The sequence below is a fragment of the Rhinopithecus roxellana genome, chromosome 6 (assembly GCF_007565055.1).
Source record: "Rhinopithecus roxellana isolate Shanxi Qingling chromosome 6, ASM756505v1, whole genome shotgun sequence".
NCBI classification, from domain to species: Eukaryota; Metazoa; Chordata; class Mammalia; order Primates; family Cercopithecidae; genus Rhinopithecus; species Rhinopithecus roxellana.
This window is the reverse complement of record NC_044554.1, coordinates 78,927,211-78,946,842: the sequence shown is the minus strand read 5'-3', so window position 1 is coordinate 78,946,842 and position 19,632 is coordinate 78,927,211. Positions and strand designations below refer to the sequence as shown.

Below are 19,632 nucleotides of genomic sequence, written 5' to 3'. Positions count from 1 at the left end.
CTCGGCCTCCCAAAGTGCTGGGATTACAGGTGTGAGCCACCGTGCCCAGCCAAGGAATGTAATTTTTAAAGCTTTTCTATTGTTGAAGTATTTTTCAAACAAAATTATTTACATTTATACACAAGTGTAACAAATGGAGGTAAAGATACACAGGATCAGGGATTCCCAGTCATGGTATAAGTTGTGAGGGGTTTCAATAATTTGTTACTGATGAAAAAGCACAGATGTTTTCATATGCATTTATTTAAAAGTTATTTTGAGTTGATCCGAGGTTAGCCGCTTAATAAAATTATTCCTACTCTCTGGCATGATAATATATTACAGCTCTGTGAAAGGACCATATAGTCAAAATGGCCCCCAAATGCCAAAGGAGTTGAGAAACCAAAGAAGGAGGCAGACAAATCCAGTTTGTCGGTAAAAGGAGTTTTATGAGGGAACTCACAGACAAGCATGGTCTTGGGCTGCAGGAGACTGGTAGATCTCCGCACTGTTACTCGCCAGACCCAGGGCTTATGTACCATAGGGAAGGGGAACATAAGCCACTGCTCTGTGCAAGACAATGAAAGGCAGCCCTCCAGAACAGGCAGGAATGCTGCCTGCATCGCAGCCTGTTGTTTCTGCCATAACATCAAGGTTGACATGTTCTTACACTAGCGACAGTGGATAAAGTAGGAAGAGGAGGCATTCACAGGACTGGGGGTGATCAGAAGTCAACACAGTGGATTCACATCCACAGTGGAGTCACTTTCACCCCCACAATTGCCATTGAAAGAAAGAAGGCAGGAAGTACAAGCATCACAGAAATTTGCAAAACCCAGGCCACATCTGCAGAAATACGTGTAGACAAAAGTTAACATAGCAGCCTGAGACTACTCAACTGTTTATAAGGTTGGCTCTTGGCTAATGTCTAGAAACTTGGATTTCAAGAGGGCTCCTACCTTCCCAGAACTGGTAAGAGTGGCTCACTGTGCCTAAAGTGTTTGTGTAAATGATGTGGCTTATGGTGAACACTGCTTTCCTTCTGGGAGGCTGGAAGTTTGGTGTGGGCTAAGCAGAAGATGCACACAAGACCAGCACCGCCCCCACTGTCCCCCAACACCTCACTGAGTAGAAACCCTGTCTCTTGTCTCTAAGAAGCTTCCCTGGTAGACAGCATTTCCACATGTTGTCACAGTTCATCCTGGGGGAATGAAGCATGTCTGTGTAACTCCACCGGGAGAGGCCCATTGGAAACTTGTTCCTGGCTTCCTCCAGACTTTGCCCTAAGCACCTTTACCCTTAGCTGATTTTGCTAAGTATTCTTTCACTGTAATAAGTCATACCAAGAGTATAACTAGATGCTGAGTCTCGTGAGTCCTCCTAGCAAACTGTTGAACCTAGGGGTGGTCTTGGAGACCCTGACTTATTAGAGTGTGAAAGACATATATATGTATATATATGTAACATATATATATAAAATTCATCATAAAATAGTGACTACCATTGCCTCCACCACCACCTACTGTTTATTTGCTATCTACTAAATTCTGGGAACCATTCTAAGCACTTAAAATACATTTTCTGATTTAATCCTGACCACAAACTCCACAAGGTAGAGATTATATCCTTATTACAAGGAAGAGAAAATGAAGGCTTACAGATTGTCAGGGCTGGTTGACATCAGAGATAAGACCTGAACCAGCCTCTTTGATTTCGAAGTCTGTGTTTTTGTTTGTTTGTTCGTTTTGAGACGGAGTTTCACTCTTGTAGCCCAGGCTGGAGTGCAATGGTGTAATCTTGGCTCACTGCAACCTCTGCCTCCTGTGTTCAAGCAATTCTCCTGCCTCAACCCACTGAGTAGCTGGGATTACAGGTGCTCGCCACTACCCTTGGCTAATTTTTTGTATTTTTAGTAGGAATAGGGTTTCATCATGTTGGCCAGCTGGTCTTGAACTCTTGACCTAGGGTGCTCCACCTCAGACTCCCAAAGTGCTGGGATTACAGGTGTGAGCCACCGTGCCCAGCCCAAAGTCTGTGTTTTTAATCAATCTGTTATATTGTCTTTTTATAAAAATGTCAACTTTGGCATTGGTGAAATTCTCAACTATAAATGAGTCTTTTTCGATACACTTTGTTCTGTTCTATCAAACAACTTGTCCATATCTGCACCAACATGTCTTTATCAAATGTTTGATAGCTGCTAAATTAAGTCACTCTTATTGTTCTTATATTTTTAAAAAAGAAAACACCTTTCTTTATCACTCAGCCATTTATTGTTCCAGATGAATCTTATTAAATTTTAATAACTCCTTTCAAAACACTTAGATTTTTATTAGAACTGCAATGAATTTATACATTAGCTTTGGGATAATTAGTAGCTTTAGAAAACAGAGACTTCCACTCAAGGGCACATGTTTCTTCATTTGTACAGGTCTTCTTTCCTGTCCTTCAGCAAATGTTTACACTTTTCTTTATAAAGACTTATGTATTTAAGTTCAGTCTGAATACTCAAAGAGATATACGTTTCATGGAATAAAAATATTTGAAAACTGCTGCAATAAGAGGTATAATTTTAAAGACACTGGACTGCTAGTCATTTGGGAACACTCACTATTGAACTTTGTAACTTTGAGTAAACCAATTTAACTCTTTCTGGTCTTAATGTTTTCCACTATGAGATTGTTGGGAGAAATGTCCATAAGAGCATGTAGAGTTCTAGAATTTTCCAAAAGTAAATGCTACGTTAAAGGAGAATAGTTAATTTCCTCTCATTTTTGCCTGTATTTTTTGGTTCTGGTAATAAACATATGTACATTTATTATAATACTTAAAAATATAGAATAAAAATAGGATTTTAAAGTTATTTCAAATAACTAATTGAAATAATTATTTATTTCAAGTAAGTACCCCCTCCCCACCAGGGGCAACCTTTGCCAAACCTTATTTCCTCCTAGTATTTTTCTTTGCACAGTTGAGAACATACTGCATATTCATTATTGCATCCAAGATTTTTCTTTTGACTTGCAATATGTGTAAGACACCAGAATATATCACCCCATTATATGTGAGAGCCTGGGAAACAACATCCCAAAATCTGTGACTTTGGTACAAGGATTATTTAGAGCTGAAGACAACTGAGGAGAAGTAGATAAAAGAAAAGCTCTTTGCCCTCTTGCTATTTTCCCAAAAGCAGGGCATAAATTTACAAAGGTGTCCCTCCCTCTTCCGCTTTCTACCAGGGGGATCAAAGGTTGATCCCCAGAGATGACTTCAGACCAGTACCAACCAGGAGACAGCACCAGATGAATCTGCCTAATAAACTGTACTAAACAGCATCTATCTACCATACCATAGCCTTCCCAGAACTTGCTGCCCCTGAAGACTCAAAGTCCTTTTCCTTTGCCCTGTCACTTCAACAAAAATTGAACCATTCTTTGTTGAAGACGTTACATAAGCTGAAATTCTAAACCACATCTTTGAGATTTACTCATTTTCCCTGGGTACCTCCTATGTATACAGGAGATATACATGTTAATAACTTCTGTTTGTTTTTCTCTTATTAATCTATCTTCTGTTACAGGGGGTCCTTAGCCAAGAACTTAAGAAAACTAGAGGAAAAACTATTTCCCACACCAACAACATCATAAGGATGTTCCCATGCCTTTTAGAACATTTTGTATACACAATTCTTAAGGGTATACAGTATTTAATAAATTGACTCTATGGTAATTTATTTAACCAAGCCCTAATTTTGAATATTTAAGTTGTCTCCGATATATTTGTAAATAAATCTTTGTTTGCATTTCTGATTTTTTCAGTTAGAATGCTAAAAGTGCACTTCATTGAAAATTAAAGTGATAATATTTACCTAGAAAATGTATTACCTCCAGGAAGTGGTAAAAATGGGAAATATAAAAAGACTTGACAATTAAAGCATTTGCGTGAGCAATCTTGCTTTGATATGTCCATTGTACTCTTGGAGCTTTCTAAGATGGCAATTCCATTATCTACTTTCTGGTTATTTCTCCTTTCAAACTCTAAAAAGAAAATCAGTCTTTTTATATTGCAATGTCTCCAATTCTCAAGTTTTCTTGGATTTTATCTCTGTATGCTGGAGTACATGCTCACATATTATTTTGAAGTGAGGTGTAAGGGTGGAGTCTTTGAGCCCTTATAAACCTAAGGGTGTTCCTCTTGCCTTCCCACATAAATGAAAATCTGGTGGACATGGAAATCTTGAGTAAAAAAATTCTCCCCTTAGAACTTGTGAAATGGGAGAGTTCCCTGACCGCCCCCCGCCACAGGACATGCAACAGGGGTGTGGTTCCTATGCTCAAACCCCTTACAGGAGACGGAGCATTCAGACAGGCAGGTGCAGGAGCCGGGGTGAGTGCTTTTGGGCTCTGGCCCTGAGGTAGCATCTAGGGGAGGGTGTCTATGACTCCTGAAGCCCCAGTGGGTACGTTACAGTGCTCCTTTAGCTCTGCTGTCTGCGGGTGGCTTAAGTGTTAACCAACTCATTGCCCTCTTGGTATCTGGATCCTTATCTGGCGTCCAGGAAGAATCACATCACACACCGACTCAAAGGATGGTGAATGCAGGGGTTTTAGTGATTGGTGGAGGCAGCTCTCAGCAGGATGAATGGGGAGCTGGAAAAAGGATGGAGTGGGAAGATGATCTTCCCCTGGAGTTTGGCTGTCCCTCAGTCGATCTCCTCTTCAACCTTCCCCAACTGAACTCCTCTCAACATTCGGATGCTCCTTCTCTTCTCTCCTTCTCTGCCGTGCCACTCTTCTGTTGCTCTGCTCTTCTGTTCATCTGCTTGTGGAGCGTGGGATATGCGGCTTATATGGGTACAAGAAAGAGGGCCATGGCAGGCCAAAAGGCAACATTTGGGTGTGAAAACATGAATGCCTGTTCCCATTTAGGGCCGTGGGTTTCCAGGATTGAGGGTGGCGCCTTTGCTGGGGAACTGCCCTCTTCTATCCTGTATTTCCCTGTCTCCTGTCCCTATCACTTGATAGACTTTGCTTCTTTATTTTGGCATCTCAGAAGACAAGTCTGAGACTAGCATGAGGATTGTTCTTTTGTACGTATCACGCATTTTCAGCCCAGATGTCTACCATGGCTATATTTGAAAAAAAAAAAAAAAAAAATCTTTTTAAATGAGATTTGTCTAGGTGTTGGTCTCTTCATATACATTTCTTTTTTCTGAGCACCTGATGGTCTTCTTTAATTTAAATACTCAAAATTATCTTCAGCTTAAGCAAGTTTTCTTCTATTACTGTTTCTGTTCAGTTTATTCTGTTTTCTTCATCAAAAACATTGATTATGTGTTGGCTCTGTATGTGCCATTCATCTTTTTTCCCTCATCCATTTTGGGCTTTGCCCTTTTGTGCTCTGTACTGCTTTTGAAGGCTTTTAATTCTGTGATTGTATTTTTTAGAGTTTATTTTAAATCTCTTATTGACTGTGGTAGACCCCACAAAGATGTTCACATCCTAATCCTTGGAGCCTATGAATATGTTACCTTACATGGTAAAAGGGACTCTGCAGAGTGATTAAGTTAAGGATCTTGCAGTAGAGAGATTTATCTTGGACTGTCCAGGCGGGTGCAATGTAATCACAGAGTCCTTGTCAGATGGAGGCAGGAAGAGCAAAGTGAGGAGACGGCAATGTGATGAGAGAAGCAGAGATTGGAGCAATGTAGCCATAAGCCAAAGAATGCTGGCAGCCCCTAGAAGCTGAAAGAGGCAAGGGATGGATTTGCACCAGAGCCCCCAGAAGGAAACAGCCTGGCTGACAGCTTGATTTTAGTCCCTTAACATTCATTCTGGACTTCTGACCTGCAGAACAGTAAGAGTACATTTGTGTTCTTTAAGCCACTAAGTTGGTGGCAATTTGTTATAGCAGCAAGAGAAAGCAAATACACTTGACTTTCTAAGTTTCTATTTTTGCAAGCTTTAAAAAACTCCCTTATCATCTTTTCTCATCTTTGATCTCTTAGTTAATATGCTCTGTACTTCCCTCTATTTTGTTGAGGGTACAAGCAGATGAGTGATAAATATTTTACTTTTCTTTAGTAGGTATTTGTCAATAGAATAGTTTCTTTTTCTCTTGAGTATTATAGTCTTCAACTTTTTAATAGGGTATTTTCTTCACACATTGTTCAAGTAAAAATTTCTATTGTTTACCTATGAGCATGTCATATAGTCCTGGCATTTGTCCATCTTTAGTGAGTTTGGTTGTCCAACTGGTTGTTGCTGGAATCCTTAGCTCTGCTCTTATACTCAAGAGCTGACCAGCATGGAGCAAATTTTTTATATTTTGTGGGCTTTGCTGATCTTTCTGTTTTGTCCTTTTTTTTTTTTGAGGCATGGAATTTATTTTTATTTTATTTTAGTCTTTTGAAGCAGGGTCTTGCTCTGTCGCCCAACCTGGAGTACAGTGGCACAATTAGAGCTCACTGCAGCCTCTAACCCCTGGGCTCAAGTGATCCTCCTGCCACAGCCTCCTGAGTAGCTGGGACTATAGGTACATGCCACCATGGCTGGCTTTTTTTACTTTTTGTAGAGATGGGATCTTGTTATATTACGCAGGTGGTCTCAAACTCCTGGGCTCAAGCAATCCTTCTGCCTTGGCCTCCCAAAGTGCTGAGATTATAGGTATGAACCACCATGCCTGGCTGCATGGAATTTATTTTGATAGTTTCAGCAGTATTTGCTTTTTGTCCTAGGCAGACATAGTGAATGCAACATACATATACATAGCCAACTACTAAGCATTATATGTCCATGACCATTCCAAGCTTGCTCTGCTAGCTACTAACTTTATATCCCTAATCACTTTCCTTTGCTGGGAATTGTTGTCTTGGAATAAATGTAGGAAAAGTGATGTGTTTGGGGACTGCAGGAGATGAACCAACCCTGCTCACCTTATAAAGTAGCTTTGTGAACCAAGTTGGGGTGGTGGTGGCAGGGCTTCCTCCTCTGGTAGGTCTGTGAGCCCATGTCCTCATGGCAGAGGCAAAGCAGAGATGAAGGAATAGAGACTGTCCCCTCCATAGCCCTGCCCTGCTCACCATGCATGGCATTCCTCTTGGGCTTCCCGATTTGGACTTCACTGGAGCTTTGGCTAGTGATAATTCCTCTTGGTTTCTGGCATATAGCTGTGCAGCATTCCTGGTTTTTACAGGTTGGTACTAATAATTGTTATTTCTTAAGCATTTCAATAGGAGTTTCTAGCTTTTGCCTTAGAAGTACAAAATTAGTGAGCTGAAGCCACCATTGCAAAATTATAACTGAGACAGTAAAAGAAATCTGACCTAACCAACTCTATCTTTTGTCTAACCTGTAAGCTATCTTTGTTCATTCCTGGGCACAGGCCCAATTAACTTTGGGAGGAACTTAGTTTATGGTTTACCTTTGAAACAAAGACAATAGCAGACCTTTCCTGAAACAAACCCCCTTCTTGCCTGGAGACTAGACTGCATTTGTAGGACTAACAAATTAGTCAAAAGATTATAAATTATGATTTAGGAGTCATGCAGCTGGAGGCTACAAGATTCTAACTACTCCCAAATTGCTCCTGGAGGTAATGTCACTATTGTAAAACCTAAGATTACTGCTTGAGATATTTTGCAGACCCTATACTTGATGGATCAGCTGGCACCACATAGGTGGCTAAACTGGCTCATCTGATCTTGTGGCCCCTACCCAGGAACTGACTCAGCACAGGAGGACAGCTTCAACTCCTTAGGATTTCATCTTCAACCCAACCCATCGGCACTCCTGACTCACTGGCCCCTACTCACCAAACTATCCTTAAAAATTCTGATCCCCGGGAAAACTGATTTGAGTGATACTAAAACTCTGGTCTCCTGCACAGCCGGTTCTGTGTGAATTACTCTTTCTCTACTGCAATTTCCCTCTCTTGATAAATTGGCTCTGTCTAGGCAGTGGGCAAGGTGAACGCATTGAGTGGTTACAAGATTTTTCTTCTTCTTCTTTTTTTTTCTTCATCCTAGCTATACACATGCTAACACTGTCAATGGATCAAAACATATTTGCTTTACTGGGCTCACTTAGACTTGAAAAGCCCAGTTAACAGTGTAGCTCCCGCCAGGCGCGGTGGCTCAAGCCTATAATCCCAGCACTTTGGGAGGCCGAGACGGGCGGATCACGAGGTCAGGAGATCGAGACCATCCTGGCTAACAAGGTGAAACCCCATCTCTACTAAAAAAATACCAAAAAACTAGCCGGGCGAGGTGGCGGGCGCCTGTAGTCCCAGCTACTGGGGAGGCTGAGGCAGGAGAATGGCGTGAACCCGGGAGGCGGAGCTTGCAGTGAGCCAAGATCCGGCCACTGCACTCCAGCCTGGGTGACAGAGCGAGACTCCGTCTCAAGAAAAAAAAAAAACAGTGTAGCTCCCAAGAAGGCACATGCACTTCATGTCTGTGACCCCTGGTATTCAAGGCCTGCAACATCTGTTGATTTGACAAGCTAAGGTAGTAGTTTTCCAACTGTTGCTCAACAGAATCCTCAGGCTTTATGCCGCGGTGTCCCCTTAAAGACTGTTTAGGGTGGGATTGAGTGTGTGAAGCCCTGAGCTTTGTATATATCATGTTAACCAGAACAGCTCAGTTTTTCTTTTAAACTTTTATTTATTTATTTATTTGTTTGTTTATTTATTTATTTATTTATTTATTTATTTATTTTTGAGATGGAGTCTCACTCTGTTGCTCAGGCCGGAGTACAGTGGTGCAATCTCAGCTCACTGCAACCTCCACTTCCCACGTTCAAGTGTTTCTCCTGCCTCAGCCTCCCAAGTAGCTGGGACTATAGGAGCCCGCCATCATGCCTGGCTAAGTTTTGTATTTTTAGCAGAGATGAGGTTTTGCCAAGTTGGCCAGGCTGGTCTCAAACTTCTGACCTCAGGTGATCCGCTCACCTTGGCCTCCCAAAGTGCTGGGATTACCACGCCCACCACGCCCAGCCCTGAACTTTTAATTTTTAAATAATTCTGGGTTTACAGAAGAGTTCCAAAGATAATACAAAGATTTCCCACATACCCTTTGCCCAGTTTGTCCCATTATTAACATATGATGGTGTCAGGCATCTGAGCCCAAGCTAAGCCATCATATCCCCTGTGACCTGCAGGTACACATCCAGATGGCCTGAAGCCACTGAAGAACCACAAAAGATGACATTCCACCATTGTGATCTGTTCCTGCCCCACCCGAGCTGATCAATTGACCTTATGACAATACTCCCTCCCCATCCTTGCAATAATGTACTTTGTGATACTCCCCCGCCCTTAAGAAGGTACTTTGCAGGCTGGGCACGGAAGCTCGTGCCTGTAATCCCAGCACTTTGGGTGGCTGAGGTGGGAGGATCACGAGGTCAGGAGATCGAGACCATCCTGGCTAACATAGCGAAACCCCATCTCTACTAAAAATACAAAAAAATTTAGCCGGGCATGGTGGCGGGTGCCTGTAGTCCCAGCTACTCACGAGGCTGAGGCAGGAGAACGGCGTAAACCCGGGAGGCGGAGCTTGCAATGAGCCGAGTTCGGGCCACTGCACTTCAGCCTGGGCGAGAGAACTAGACTTTGTCTCAAGAAAAAAAAAAAAAAAAAAAGAGAATATACTTTGTGAGATCCACCCCCTGCCCACGAAATATTGCTCCTAACTCCACCACCTATCCCAAACCTGTAAGAACTAATGATAATCCCACCACCCTTTGCTGACTCTCTTTTAGGACTCAGCCCACCTGCACCCAGGTGAAATAAACAGCCTTGTTGCTCACACAAAGCCTGTTGGTGGACTCTCTTCATACAGACACGCATGACAGACAGAACCATGGTACATTCATGAAAACTAAAACGTTAACTTACTCTTAAATATTAAACGAAAATATTATTAGTTAACAGACCTAATTGGATTCCACTGATTTTTTTCCCATGAATGTGCATTTTTGAGCGGCTCAGTTATCTGTTTTGCCAGTTGTGCCCCATGTGAGGTTTTGTTTAGACAAAGAGTTGAATAGCTGTGTCTCTTCCCAGGTTTTCCTTACCTCCCCTAGTATATGCTCAACTACTGCTGTGTGGCCCTGGGGGAAAGGTAGAACTGCAGCCTCTCTTCCCATCATCTCAACATGCTTTCACATCTATTACTTCCTAAGCTCTCTGTTATCCTTATGTGGTCACGGGAAATTGAACAGATTTAAAAAACATTTTTGCTTTACAGATTGAGAAATTGAGGCACAGAGAGGTTGACTGACTTGTAGGTAAGAGTGAAATGGAAGCGAGTGTCCTCATTCTTATTCTCTCCACAAAGTCTCTAGGTGAGCAAAACATACCTGAGAGAGAGAAGCTGATCAGCCTCCGACTTCCTTGTCCTTGGACAGTCTCATCAGCACCGATGCTTTTAAAAATCTGGAAAATGGGAGACAAGCAAAACAAGCACTGAAATGGATATTCACACTTCAACACAAGCATGCTTATTCACAGTTATTTTACCAGCTACCGGCAACGAAGACAGTGATTTCACTGGGTAACTATTGATTAAAACAAGCTTCTAGGAAGCTAATATTTTTCCCAGTAGTAGAGGAACTGTTAGTGGGGGTGATGGGTACTTTTCAGGAAAATGGAAATCAACAAACATAATTACTGTAACAGAAAAGACCCTTTGTAACTACTTATGCAAACAATGTCTTTTCACATTCAAATTTGCAAAAAGTATTTATTAACGCAGGGCCTAAGGCACTAGAATGATAGGTCAATAGATGTTTACTATTGTAATTATAATGTATTTCCATTTAGCAAAGTAGAGTGTTGAACTGCTGCATCTCCACTTATTATTATTTAGGGATTTCCAGGAAACTGCTGGGGAGGAGCCTGAACGTAGCATTAAGCAGCTCTTCTGAGCTCTCTCTTAATTAATCAGTTGCCTTCCTGGGAAATTTCAGAACACAATTGCTATATGGATTATCTGGAGTCTAGTAGGTATTTGAGAACAATGTTGCTAAAATGTTTTGTTTTTCATCATTGCTCAATATTTAGTAATAGGTTAATCAAAATAGCTAGAGTTTTTGCTCCCATTCTCTTCTAGGAAGGTTTTATTCAGAAATGATTTTGGGTATTTGAAGGTCCTTCCTATTTACCTTTGCATGTGTTGTATGTTTGCAGAAAATAATTTTAAAACGCTGGGTATTAAGCAAATCCACAGTGTCCATTTTTTAGAAGATAATCTGTACTAGGAAGAGAAAAATGAAAATATCCGTAATCTCTTGTTCACAGTCTCATTATTTGTAGGTTGTGTGGGTTCAGTCTTTTTCTTTCTTCTCTTAGTATTCTTGATGCTGTATAGGTTGTGACTGGATATTCACATCAACCTGCCTGATATAAGACCAGGAGCAATGACTGGGCATCACAGGGCTCACACTTCAGCCCAGTGGAGTACAAAGGGATTATTATTCATCTTTTCACACTGAAGCAGGTGCCCCTGGTGAGCCTGTGAGCTCGGCTGCAGCTTGTGGACGAATCTTGGTATGACTACCCTGAGGCACAACTGTGATGTTCATCTCAGGGATCCTGGGCTGTTCAGCAGAGGGAGACAACCAATGGAGTGACATATGGAATGGAGCTCTGAACCAGGCCAGATAAGAGACTGTCAAACTCTTTGACACATGTCTGTCCCTTAGAGTCTCATTTGGTAAGAATCACAGTAAAACATGGCCAGGATTGGTGAGTCAAAACTCTCATAGGTCCTGGGATATTATGAAAACTTGAAACTTACATTTGTCTTAAAGCTGCCCTTGCAAAATTATGACTGAGATGTGAAAGCGATCTAACTTAACTGATTCCATCTTGCTTCTAACCTCCAGGTTGTCCTTGTTCATTCCTGGGCATAGGCTGAACAAACTTTAGGAGAAACGTAGTTTATAGTTTATAGTTTAAACAAAGATGGTAACAGCCCTTTCCCAAAGCAGACCTCCTTCTTGCCAGGAGACTAGATTGCCTTTGTAGGACTAACATTAGCTACAAGATTAGAAATTATGGTTTAGGAGTCATGCAGCTGGAGGCTACAAGATTCTGACCCTCCCTAAACTGCTCCTGAGATCAGTGTTTGAGATATTTCACAGACCCTGCACTGGATGGATCAGTTGGCACCACCAAGATCAATAAACTAGCTCGTCTGATCTTGTGGCCCCCACCCAGGAACTGACTCACTGCAAGAAAACGGCTCCGACTCCCTATAATTTCATCTCTGACCAATCAGCACTCCTGACTCACTAGCTTCCACCTCCCCACCCCCTACCCCACCCCATCCCACCAAGTTATCCTTAAAAACTCTGTTTCCTGAATGCTCAGGGAGATGGATTTGAGTAATAATAAAACTCTGGTCTCCCACACAGTTGGCTCTGCGTGAATTACTCTTTCTCTATTGCAATTCCTCTGTCTTGATGAATTGGCTCTGCCTAGGCAGTGGGCAAGGTGCATCCTTTGGGCAGTTACAGTCTCATTGGAATTCCTTCCTCAGGAAACTGACTCTCAGGTGAGACTGAAACTCACCAGATGCCCAGATCTAGACCAATGGATGCCAGACCACTTATTTGTCTACCTTAGTTCCTTAGACTCCTCGTTTGTTCCTGTTTTACATTCCTTCCCTGATATATAAACCCCAATTTTAGTTGGTCAAGGAGATGGATTTGAAACTTAACTCCTATTCTCCCAGTTAACATCACCCAAATAAAAAGCCTTCTTTCCTAGCAATACTCATTGTCTCAGTGATTGGCTTTCTATGCATGGAGCAATGGGACCTAGAACAAACCCCTGGCATTTTGATAACAATTAGCCTTCTTCACATCAGAGGGCCCTCTCCTTCCTCCTTTCTGTTTGTTATTCCCATCGATGGCTGACACTAAGAAATGGAAATCAGCCAATAGTTCAGAGACCACATCCTCAGGCTAGACCATGCTCTTCTTAACTCTGAAGGTGGCCAGTCCTCATGGCATAATCAGGGCTTCCAAATTCCTTAATGTTATGGACTTTTCTTCTCTTGCAAGCCTGTGCCTGGACATGGCCGTGGGAGACCTCTGCATGCTGACCACCCTCCTCATAGTGCTATACTGCACCACCAGGACAATTAACAATCAATGGCTAAAGCCTCTGGTTCCTAATTCTAATTTTAAAACATCCACCCCAAGCTTGTCTCTTTCTAAGAATATAAGTTCTTTGGGGGAACAATAGAAACTATCATTTTAATAATTATAGTTTATAGAATTATAAGTGTAGAGTATGTGCATTCCAATGTATATTTTTAAAAAGGTGTAGGATTAAACTGCATATTTCATGCTAAGCTGAAATGAGCTGAAACATGCAGTGATAACAAAGGATGGTACATTTATTCCTTCCTTTTTAAAGCATACATATTTTGGTTCTTCATATTTAAATATTCCTCTGCTGGCATTCAGAGTATTTACAAAGAAACCTCTTCATCTTTATTGCATCAAAAACAGGTCTGTAGATGAAAAAAAAGAAAAGAAGAAGAAGAATAAGAAAAGGTATATTTTCCAAAAGCTACTAAGCTCAGTGGGGAGACACATCACTTAAGCCTCCATAAAATTCTACCTAAATTCTTACTAACATTATTTACAAAGTCATCTAAGCACCACACTGATAATACAAAAATGGAGGGAATGGTAGCCATAATAAATATTTTCCAGGAAGTAAAAATGTTTGCCCAGTCTTAGGGAGTTTGACATCCTGTCTTCTTGCTTGAGATGCGTTGCACAAGCATGTTTGACGTTGAGAAATGTGCTGTACTCACAGACAGACTCTTTACAGTTTATTGACTGTGAAAATGACGTGAAGATTCAGCCCAAATAGTTTCACCCTGGAGCAACCTGAGGCTGCAGACCTGTCAGGGAGATGGCTTGTCTTCTCAGGGCTGACAAGCTCCCTTTGCTTTGTGGCTTGTCTGATGCCTGACTGCCATTCCAACTGCTTGGTGCTGGGTCCTGCTGCCCCTCTCTCTCTGACGAAGCTCTGGCAGTTTCACTGTGTATGTCTTGCACTCAAATGTTTCCACAACAGAGCCTACTTGGCAAATGGTTTAACAGATTCCAAACTGAATCTGTTGTGGGGTGTAGAAGATTCTGCAGGGTATTGAGAAGCTCTTGGAGTTAAATAAGGGCTTTGAGGTTAATTCAGATGTCTCTCTCTCCTACTCTCATTCTCATTTTCTCTTGACAATTGCCTTTTGAAAAGTTGTAAATATAAATTCACACCACTGTTACACACCCCTAAAACTGCAATTCAGTAAAAGAGTGTGAAGATTAGCTCTTTTCACCCTGGCAGGGGATCTTCTGTTTCAGCAGTCCGGAAACTATAGCTCAGTTGACAGGGCTCCCTCGGCCTTTACTCTCCAGCATGTTATTCAAATTTTACCCTTTCTTTGCACAGTATCACTGCATGAAAGATGAGGTGGTTTGCTAAAAATACACAGCAGCATCTAATCACACAGTCATATATGTGTGTTGACCTATATCCCAGGTCTTCCAGCTTCCCAGGACATCAGGGCTTCTCAGCCAGGCCCCTTCTGTTCCCAGAGGTAAGCAGCTATGCCCAGGGGCAAGGGTGCCTGCCTGGGAACATCATTTTACCCAAAATTTTGGGTAAAATTATTTTTATTTTAAGAACAAATATGAAGAAATGCCAAATGACTGAATGCCAAATGAGCATGCATTTGGAAGGTAAAGCAAGAGATCTCAAAGAACTTTCTAAGCTGCCTCCTGGAATGGCGCAGACCTGGGTTTAATTCCTTTGGGTGAAAGCTGGAGCTGCTCCCCTTAGTGCACATGGCATTTCCAATAGGAGTGTGGCCACGTTATGCTCAATTCTGATATGCTAACTCCATTTACATACTCACAATTATTCTCAAGTAATTACAGAATTATTTCCCCTAAACATGCTGACAAGGTTTGTTTTAGTTATAGAACAATTACATTGACAATGAGGCAGAGATTGAAATTCATTATGTCGCTGAGTCTTACTCATCTGGCCCAGAAAACTTTGATTTGCCTGTAAATGAATAGTACAAGGCTCCATAATAATAATGGAACCTAAAAATGAGGTGCAAATATCATTACATTATCAATAATATGTAAGCTGCGGTGTATTGGCAGCCGAAAGTAGGGAATTATGAGTTCTACTTTGCATCAGAGATCCAAGGATTCCTCTAAAGTTCAGTATCTTTTACCTCCAAGACGAAGTCTATTAAATAATCAGATAGGCCTCAAAGCCACCTTAAAAGAGCAAGAATCAAAAACTAAAAAGCAAACCAACCAAAGGCCCAAGTTCCATGTCCACCTCCAAATCTCTGAGATGTTCAAACAAGTAAATGGTAGATAAGTAAACACACCTTACCCTCATTTACAGAGCACTGCTGAGTGCATTTCCCTCATTAGACCCTCATTACATGTGTGTCATTCTAACTGCTTGCTGTTGGAAGCAGCACATTTCAAGATCTCCAACAGAAAGACCTGTCAACTGAAAGGGTAAAGCCAACTTAGGGGCCTAAACAAAAGAAACATAAGCCAACTGAATCCCAAGGCAATCTCCCCAACCTCGGGGACACTTTAGATGAAAGTCTTAGAAGAAGGCCCATCAAAGGGGTGGGGAAAGCAACACAGGTGAGTGGCAATTATGTGCCAAGCACAGAGCCAGTTCTTCCATATGCACTATTTTAACTGCCTAAGAATTAGGTATCATTCACTCCCACTCCCACTTACAAATGTGAAAGCTGAGCTAAGAACAATTCAATGACTTTGTTCCTAGACCAAACTGAGGGTTAGGCTGCTATTTCTCATGGCCCAATACAAGATACAGATGAACTGGGGAGGAAGAGAGTTTTTATTTCTGTAACCAGTTACAGGGAGAAGATCTGGAAATTATCACCAGACCAACTCAAAATTACAAAGTTTTCCAGAACTTACATACCTTCTAAGCTATATGTCTATGTGTAAGTGTGCATTCATCTAAAGACGTGATTAACTTCTTTTAATCTATAACTAAGGTCTGAGTCCTGAAGACCTTCTTCTAGAGCCTCAGTAAGTTTATTTAATCTAAATGGGTCTAGGTGCTAGGGTGATTACCCTTATCTTGTCTCCTGCCAAATTATAAAGGTTTGGGGAGTTCCTTTAGACCCCAATAAACTTGTTTGTGGAGGCCTGGGGAGTTTTTTCAGACCCCCAATAAAACTTGTTTAATTCTAAAAGGGTCCTGTTATCTTGTCATGCTTCAAGGCCCAGGAAAAGCCTAGGCAAAACTCTTGGTGGGCTCTTCGTTACATTCCAGCCATTGTATAAGGGCACTGACTCAATCAGCTTTTAATGTTTAACTTAGCTCCTCAGTCAGTGCTGGGACAGTTGTAATGGAGACCTGTGTTAGTAAGACCTGGTCTGCCACAACTTCACAAAATTCACTTGAGATGAATCAATGGTCTGAAAGACTTAAAACAAAAGTTTCAGAACTCACCAGCCCCATTCCATAGAGTCTATTAACCCCCGGTGCCATTTCCTCAGATCTAGCCTGTCTGCTTGCATCTCTTTTGCTCATATTTTGTTCATATTCTGCTTCCACAACTCTGCTGGTTTTAAAGAGTTGCTTGCTGTGCTGCCCAGGCTGGATGCAGTAGCACCATCATAGCTCACTGCAGCTTTGACTTTCTAGGCTCAAGTGGTCCTCCCACCTCACACTCCTGGGTAGCTGGGACTGCAGGTGTGCACCACCATGCCTGGCAAATTAAAAAAAAATTTTTGTAGGGACAGGGTCTCACTATGCTGCCCAGGCTGGTCTGGAATTTCTGGGTTCCAGTGATCCTCTTGCTTTGGCCTCCCGTGTGTTGGGATTCCAGGCGTGAACCACCATGCGTGGCCTCCCTTTGCTTTCTGATGCCATCATCACCAAGCCAGCTTCCACAGTCTGCACAGCTCTTGCTTTCTTTTACCACCTTGAAGACAAGGCACAGGCTCCCCAATTTCAGGGCTCTTATGCTAATCACTATGGGGAAAAAGAGAGGGGTTGGAAAAATGAGGCATTTATCCTATAGCTTTCATGGTGCGAATTAGAAATGAGTTAATTAGGAATGATTTTCTTTACTCTGCTTTTGACCGCACAGGTCTGCAAGATTTTAGCACCAGGAGTGCATCTCCTTCAGGCAAAGATCTGCTGCTTTTAGCTTACTAAAAGTAATGAGGGGGCCAGGTGGGTTGCTCACACCTGTAATCTCAGCACTTTGGGAGGCCAAAGCGGAAGGATCACTTGAGGCCAGGAGTTCAAAATCAGCCTGAGCAACGTTGTGAGACTCTATCTACAAAAATTTAGCCAGGCGTACTGGTGCACACCTATAGTCCCAGCTACTTGGGAGGCTGAGGTAGGAGGATCCCTTGAGCCCAGGAGTTCAAGGCTGCAATCAGCCGTGATCACACCACTGCACTCCAGCCTGGGTGACAAAATGAGATCCTGTCTCTTTAAAACAACAACAACAACAACAACAACAACGTGATGACAATGTGTAAGAAGCACTGCGCAAATGAAAATGCTAGCTAAGATTAATCCAATAGTAGATCTTCCCTGATAGTCTTAGGCTATAAAGTGGCTCTTCTCTAACATAGCTTCTTGTGTAGTGCAGACTGTTCTAAAAGTGAGGACATAGATTGTACTGAGTCCTAAAAAATAATTGAGTGGCATCTGCTGTAGTGCAGAGGTTCTCCAACTTTAGCATGAATCAGAATCACCTACAGGGCTTGATAAAACACACATTGCTGGGCCCACCCCCAGAAGGACTGATTTTGTAAGTCTGGAGAGGGCTCCAGCAGTATGAATCACTAACAAGTTCCCAGGTGACGCTGACGCTGGCAGTGGAGGGACCACACTAGGTCTACCTCTCTTAAATGGTAATGGAAAGATTAAAGATGTCTCTAACTAAACCTCACCTACCCTCAAAACTGTCTTTCCCTGACTTTGAGCATGAGAATTAGATTCTGGCGACCCCTTGGCCACATAGGCTTTTGTTTTCAGGACTTGGGCCTGCATCTTCCACCAGAAACAATGACCTGCTTCTTTGCATCCCCACCACTGGCACCTTGGTCCAGGCCCCACTCCTTTCTTGTCTGGGAGACCATTACCCAGCCAGCTGTCCCATCGGCCTATGAAGGGGTCATCATCCCACACTCTGTAGGCCGATCATTCTTACCTGTTTCAAACTTATCAAGAGGCTCCCACCTGGCACAGGGAAGGCTGGGCTGCGGGCTGCATGGCAAACTGATGGGTTTTCTTTGGCTCACAGAGTGTTTCAGCTTTTAAAAAATTAATTTTTAACATATATGATTTTTAAAATCAGGAGATTTTCTTAGAATGTGGATTTCAGACTTCTGTTAAAAAATCAGAATGCTGGCTGGATGTGGTGGCTCATGCCTGAAATCCCAGCACTTTAGGAGTCCGAGGCAGGTGGATCACTTGAGGTTAGGAGTTTGAGACCAGCCTGGCCAATATGGTGAAACCACATCTCTACTAAAAATTTAAGAATAAAAAAATTAGTTGGGCGTGGTGGCACACACCTGTAATCCCAGCTACTCGAGAGGCTGAGGCATGAGAATTGCTTGAGCCCAGGAGGCAGAGGTTTCAGTGAGCTAAGATTATGCCACTGTACTCCAGCCTGGGCTAGTCTCAGAAAAAAACAAAAAAACAAAAAACAAAAAAAACAAAAACACCCACAGAATATCCAGCAGCAACTCCCTGGGGCTGAGAAACAGCATCCTCTTCATAAGCATCACACGTCCCCAGGTGTCCTGTGACTGCTTCTTTAATTCCAAGCACCCACTGCTTCACATTTGACCATCATTATACAGTATACCACTGATAAATCTTATAATTAAAATTAGAAAGTTTTTCTAGCTTGGCAATATGAAAATTAATGGTTGGTCTGAAAGTCCATGGCATTTTAGATCTGATGACGTGTGATACTGACCTGGCTCCCCGGAAGCTTTTGAATTTGCAGTTCTTGTCCTGAACATTTGACCCACAAATGTGATGTTGGCCATTATTATATTGCATGATAACCAAGTCATGTTTTATTCCTTCTTCGTAAAGAGATAAACAATTTGGGAATGGATGTTGAATTCCCTGGATGTGGATTGGATGGATGGTTGGGAGCATTTACAGAGGTGGTCACAGGCAGGTGTACAATATGGTGTTGAGAGGCAGCCAGGTTGGAGCCAGCACATCCCTTTCTCTGCCAGCTCCTCCTCTGTCTGTGTTAGGGTGAGGCAATCAATCGCTCTAATGCTCAGTTTTCTTTTCCATCAAATGGAGATCATAATAAACCTTATCTCACTGAGTTCTCCTGAGAGCTGAATGGCAGAATGTGTATAAAAGTGTCACATAATACATGCTCTAAATCAGGCTAATGTTGTTATTTATATCGTATTTGTTTTTTAACCTCTGACTTCTAACATTAAGAATTATGTTAGCAGATTGTCTAATATCCGATTCCTTTATAGATGAAAAACGTGAAGCATAAGCTGGTCAATCAAGGGGCCCACAAGGTCACATAACTGGTCATGCCAGACAAATCAGGGCCAGAGCCCA

The 19,632-nt window shown here is 42.1% G+C and overlaps 1 protein-coding gene across 2 annotated transcripts in view; it reads right to left on the bottom strand.

Annotated features, from left to right (window-relative positions):
• Positions 1-19,632, bottom strand: part of HECW1 (HECT, C2 and WW domain containing E3 ubiquitin protein ligase 1) — a 461,143-nt gene that overhangs the window by 160,601 nt on the left and 280,910 nt on the right. For both annotated transcript variants that reach the window (XM_010381577.2, XM_010381578.2), the window contains one exon: positions 10,338-10,413. In XM_010381577.2, coding sequence (XP_010379879.1) covers positions 10,338-10,413 — 76 coding nt within the window. The remainder of the gene's footprint in view (positions 1-10,337; positions 10,414-19,632) is intronic.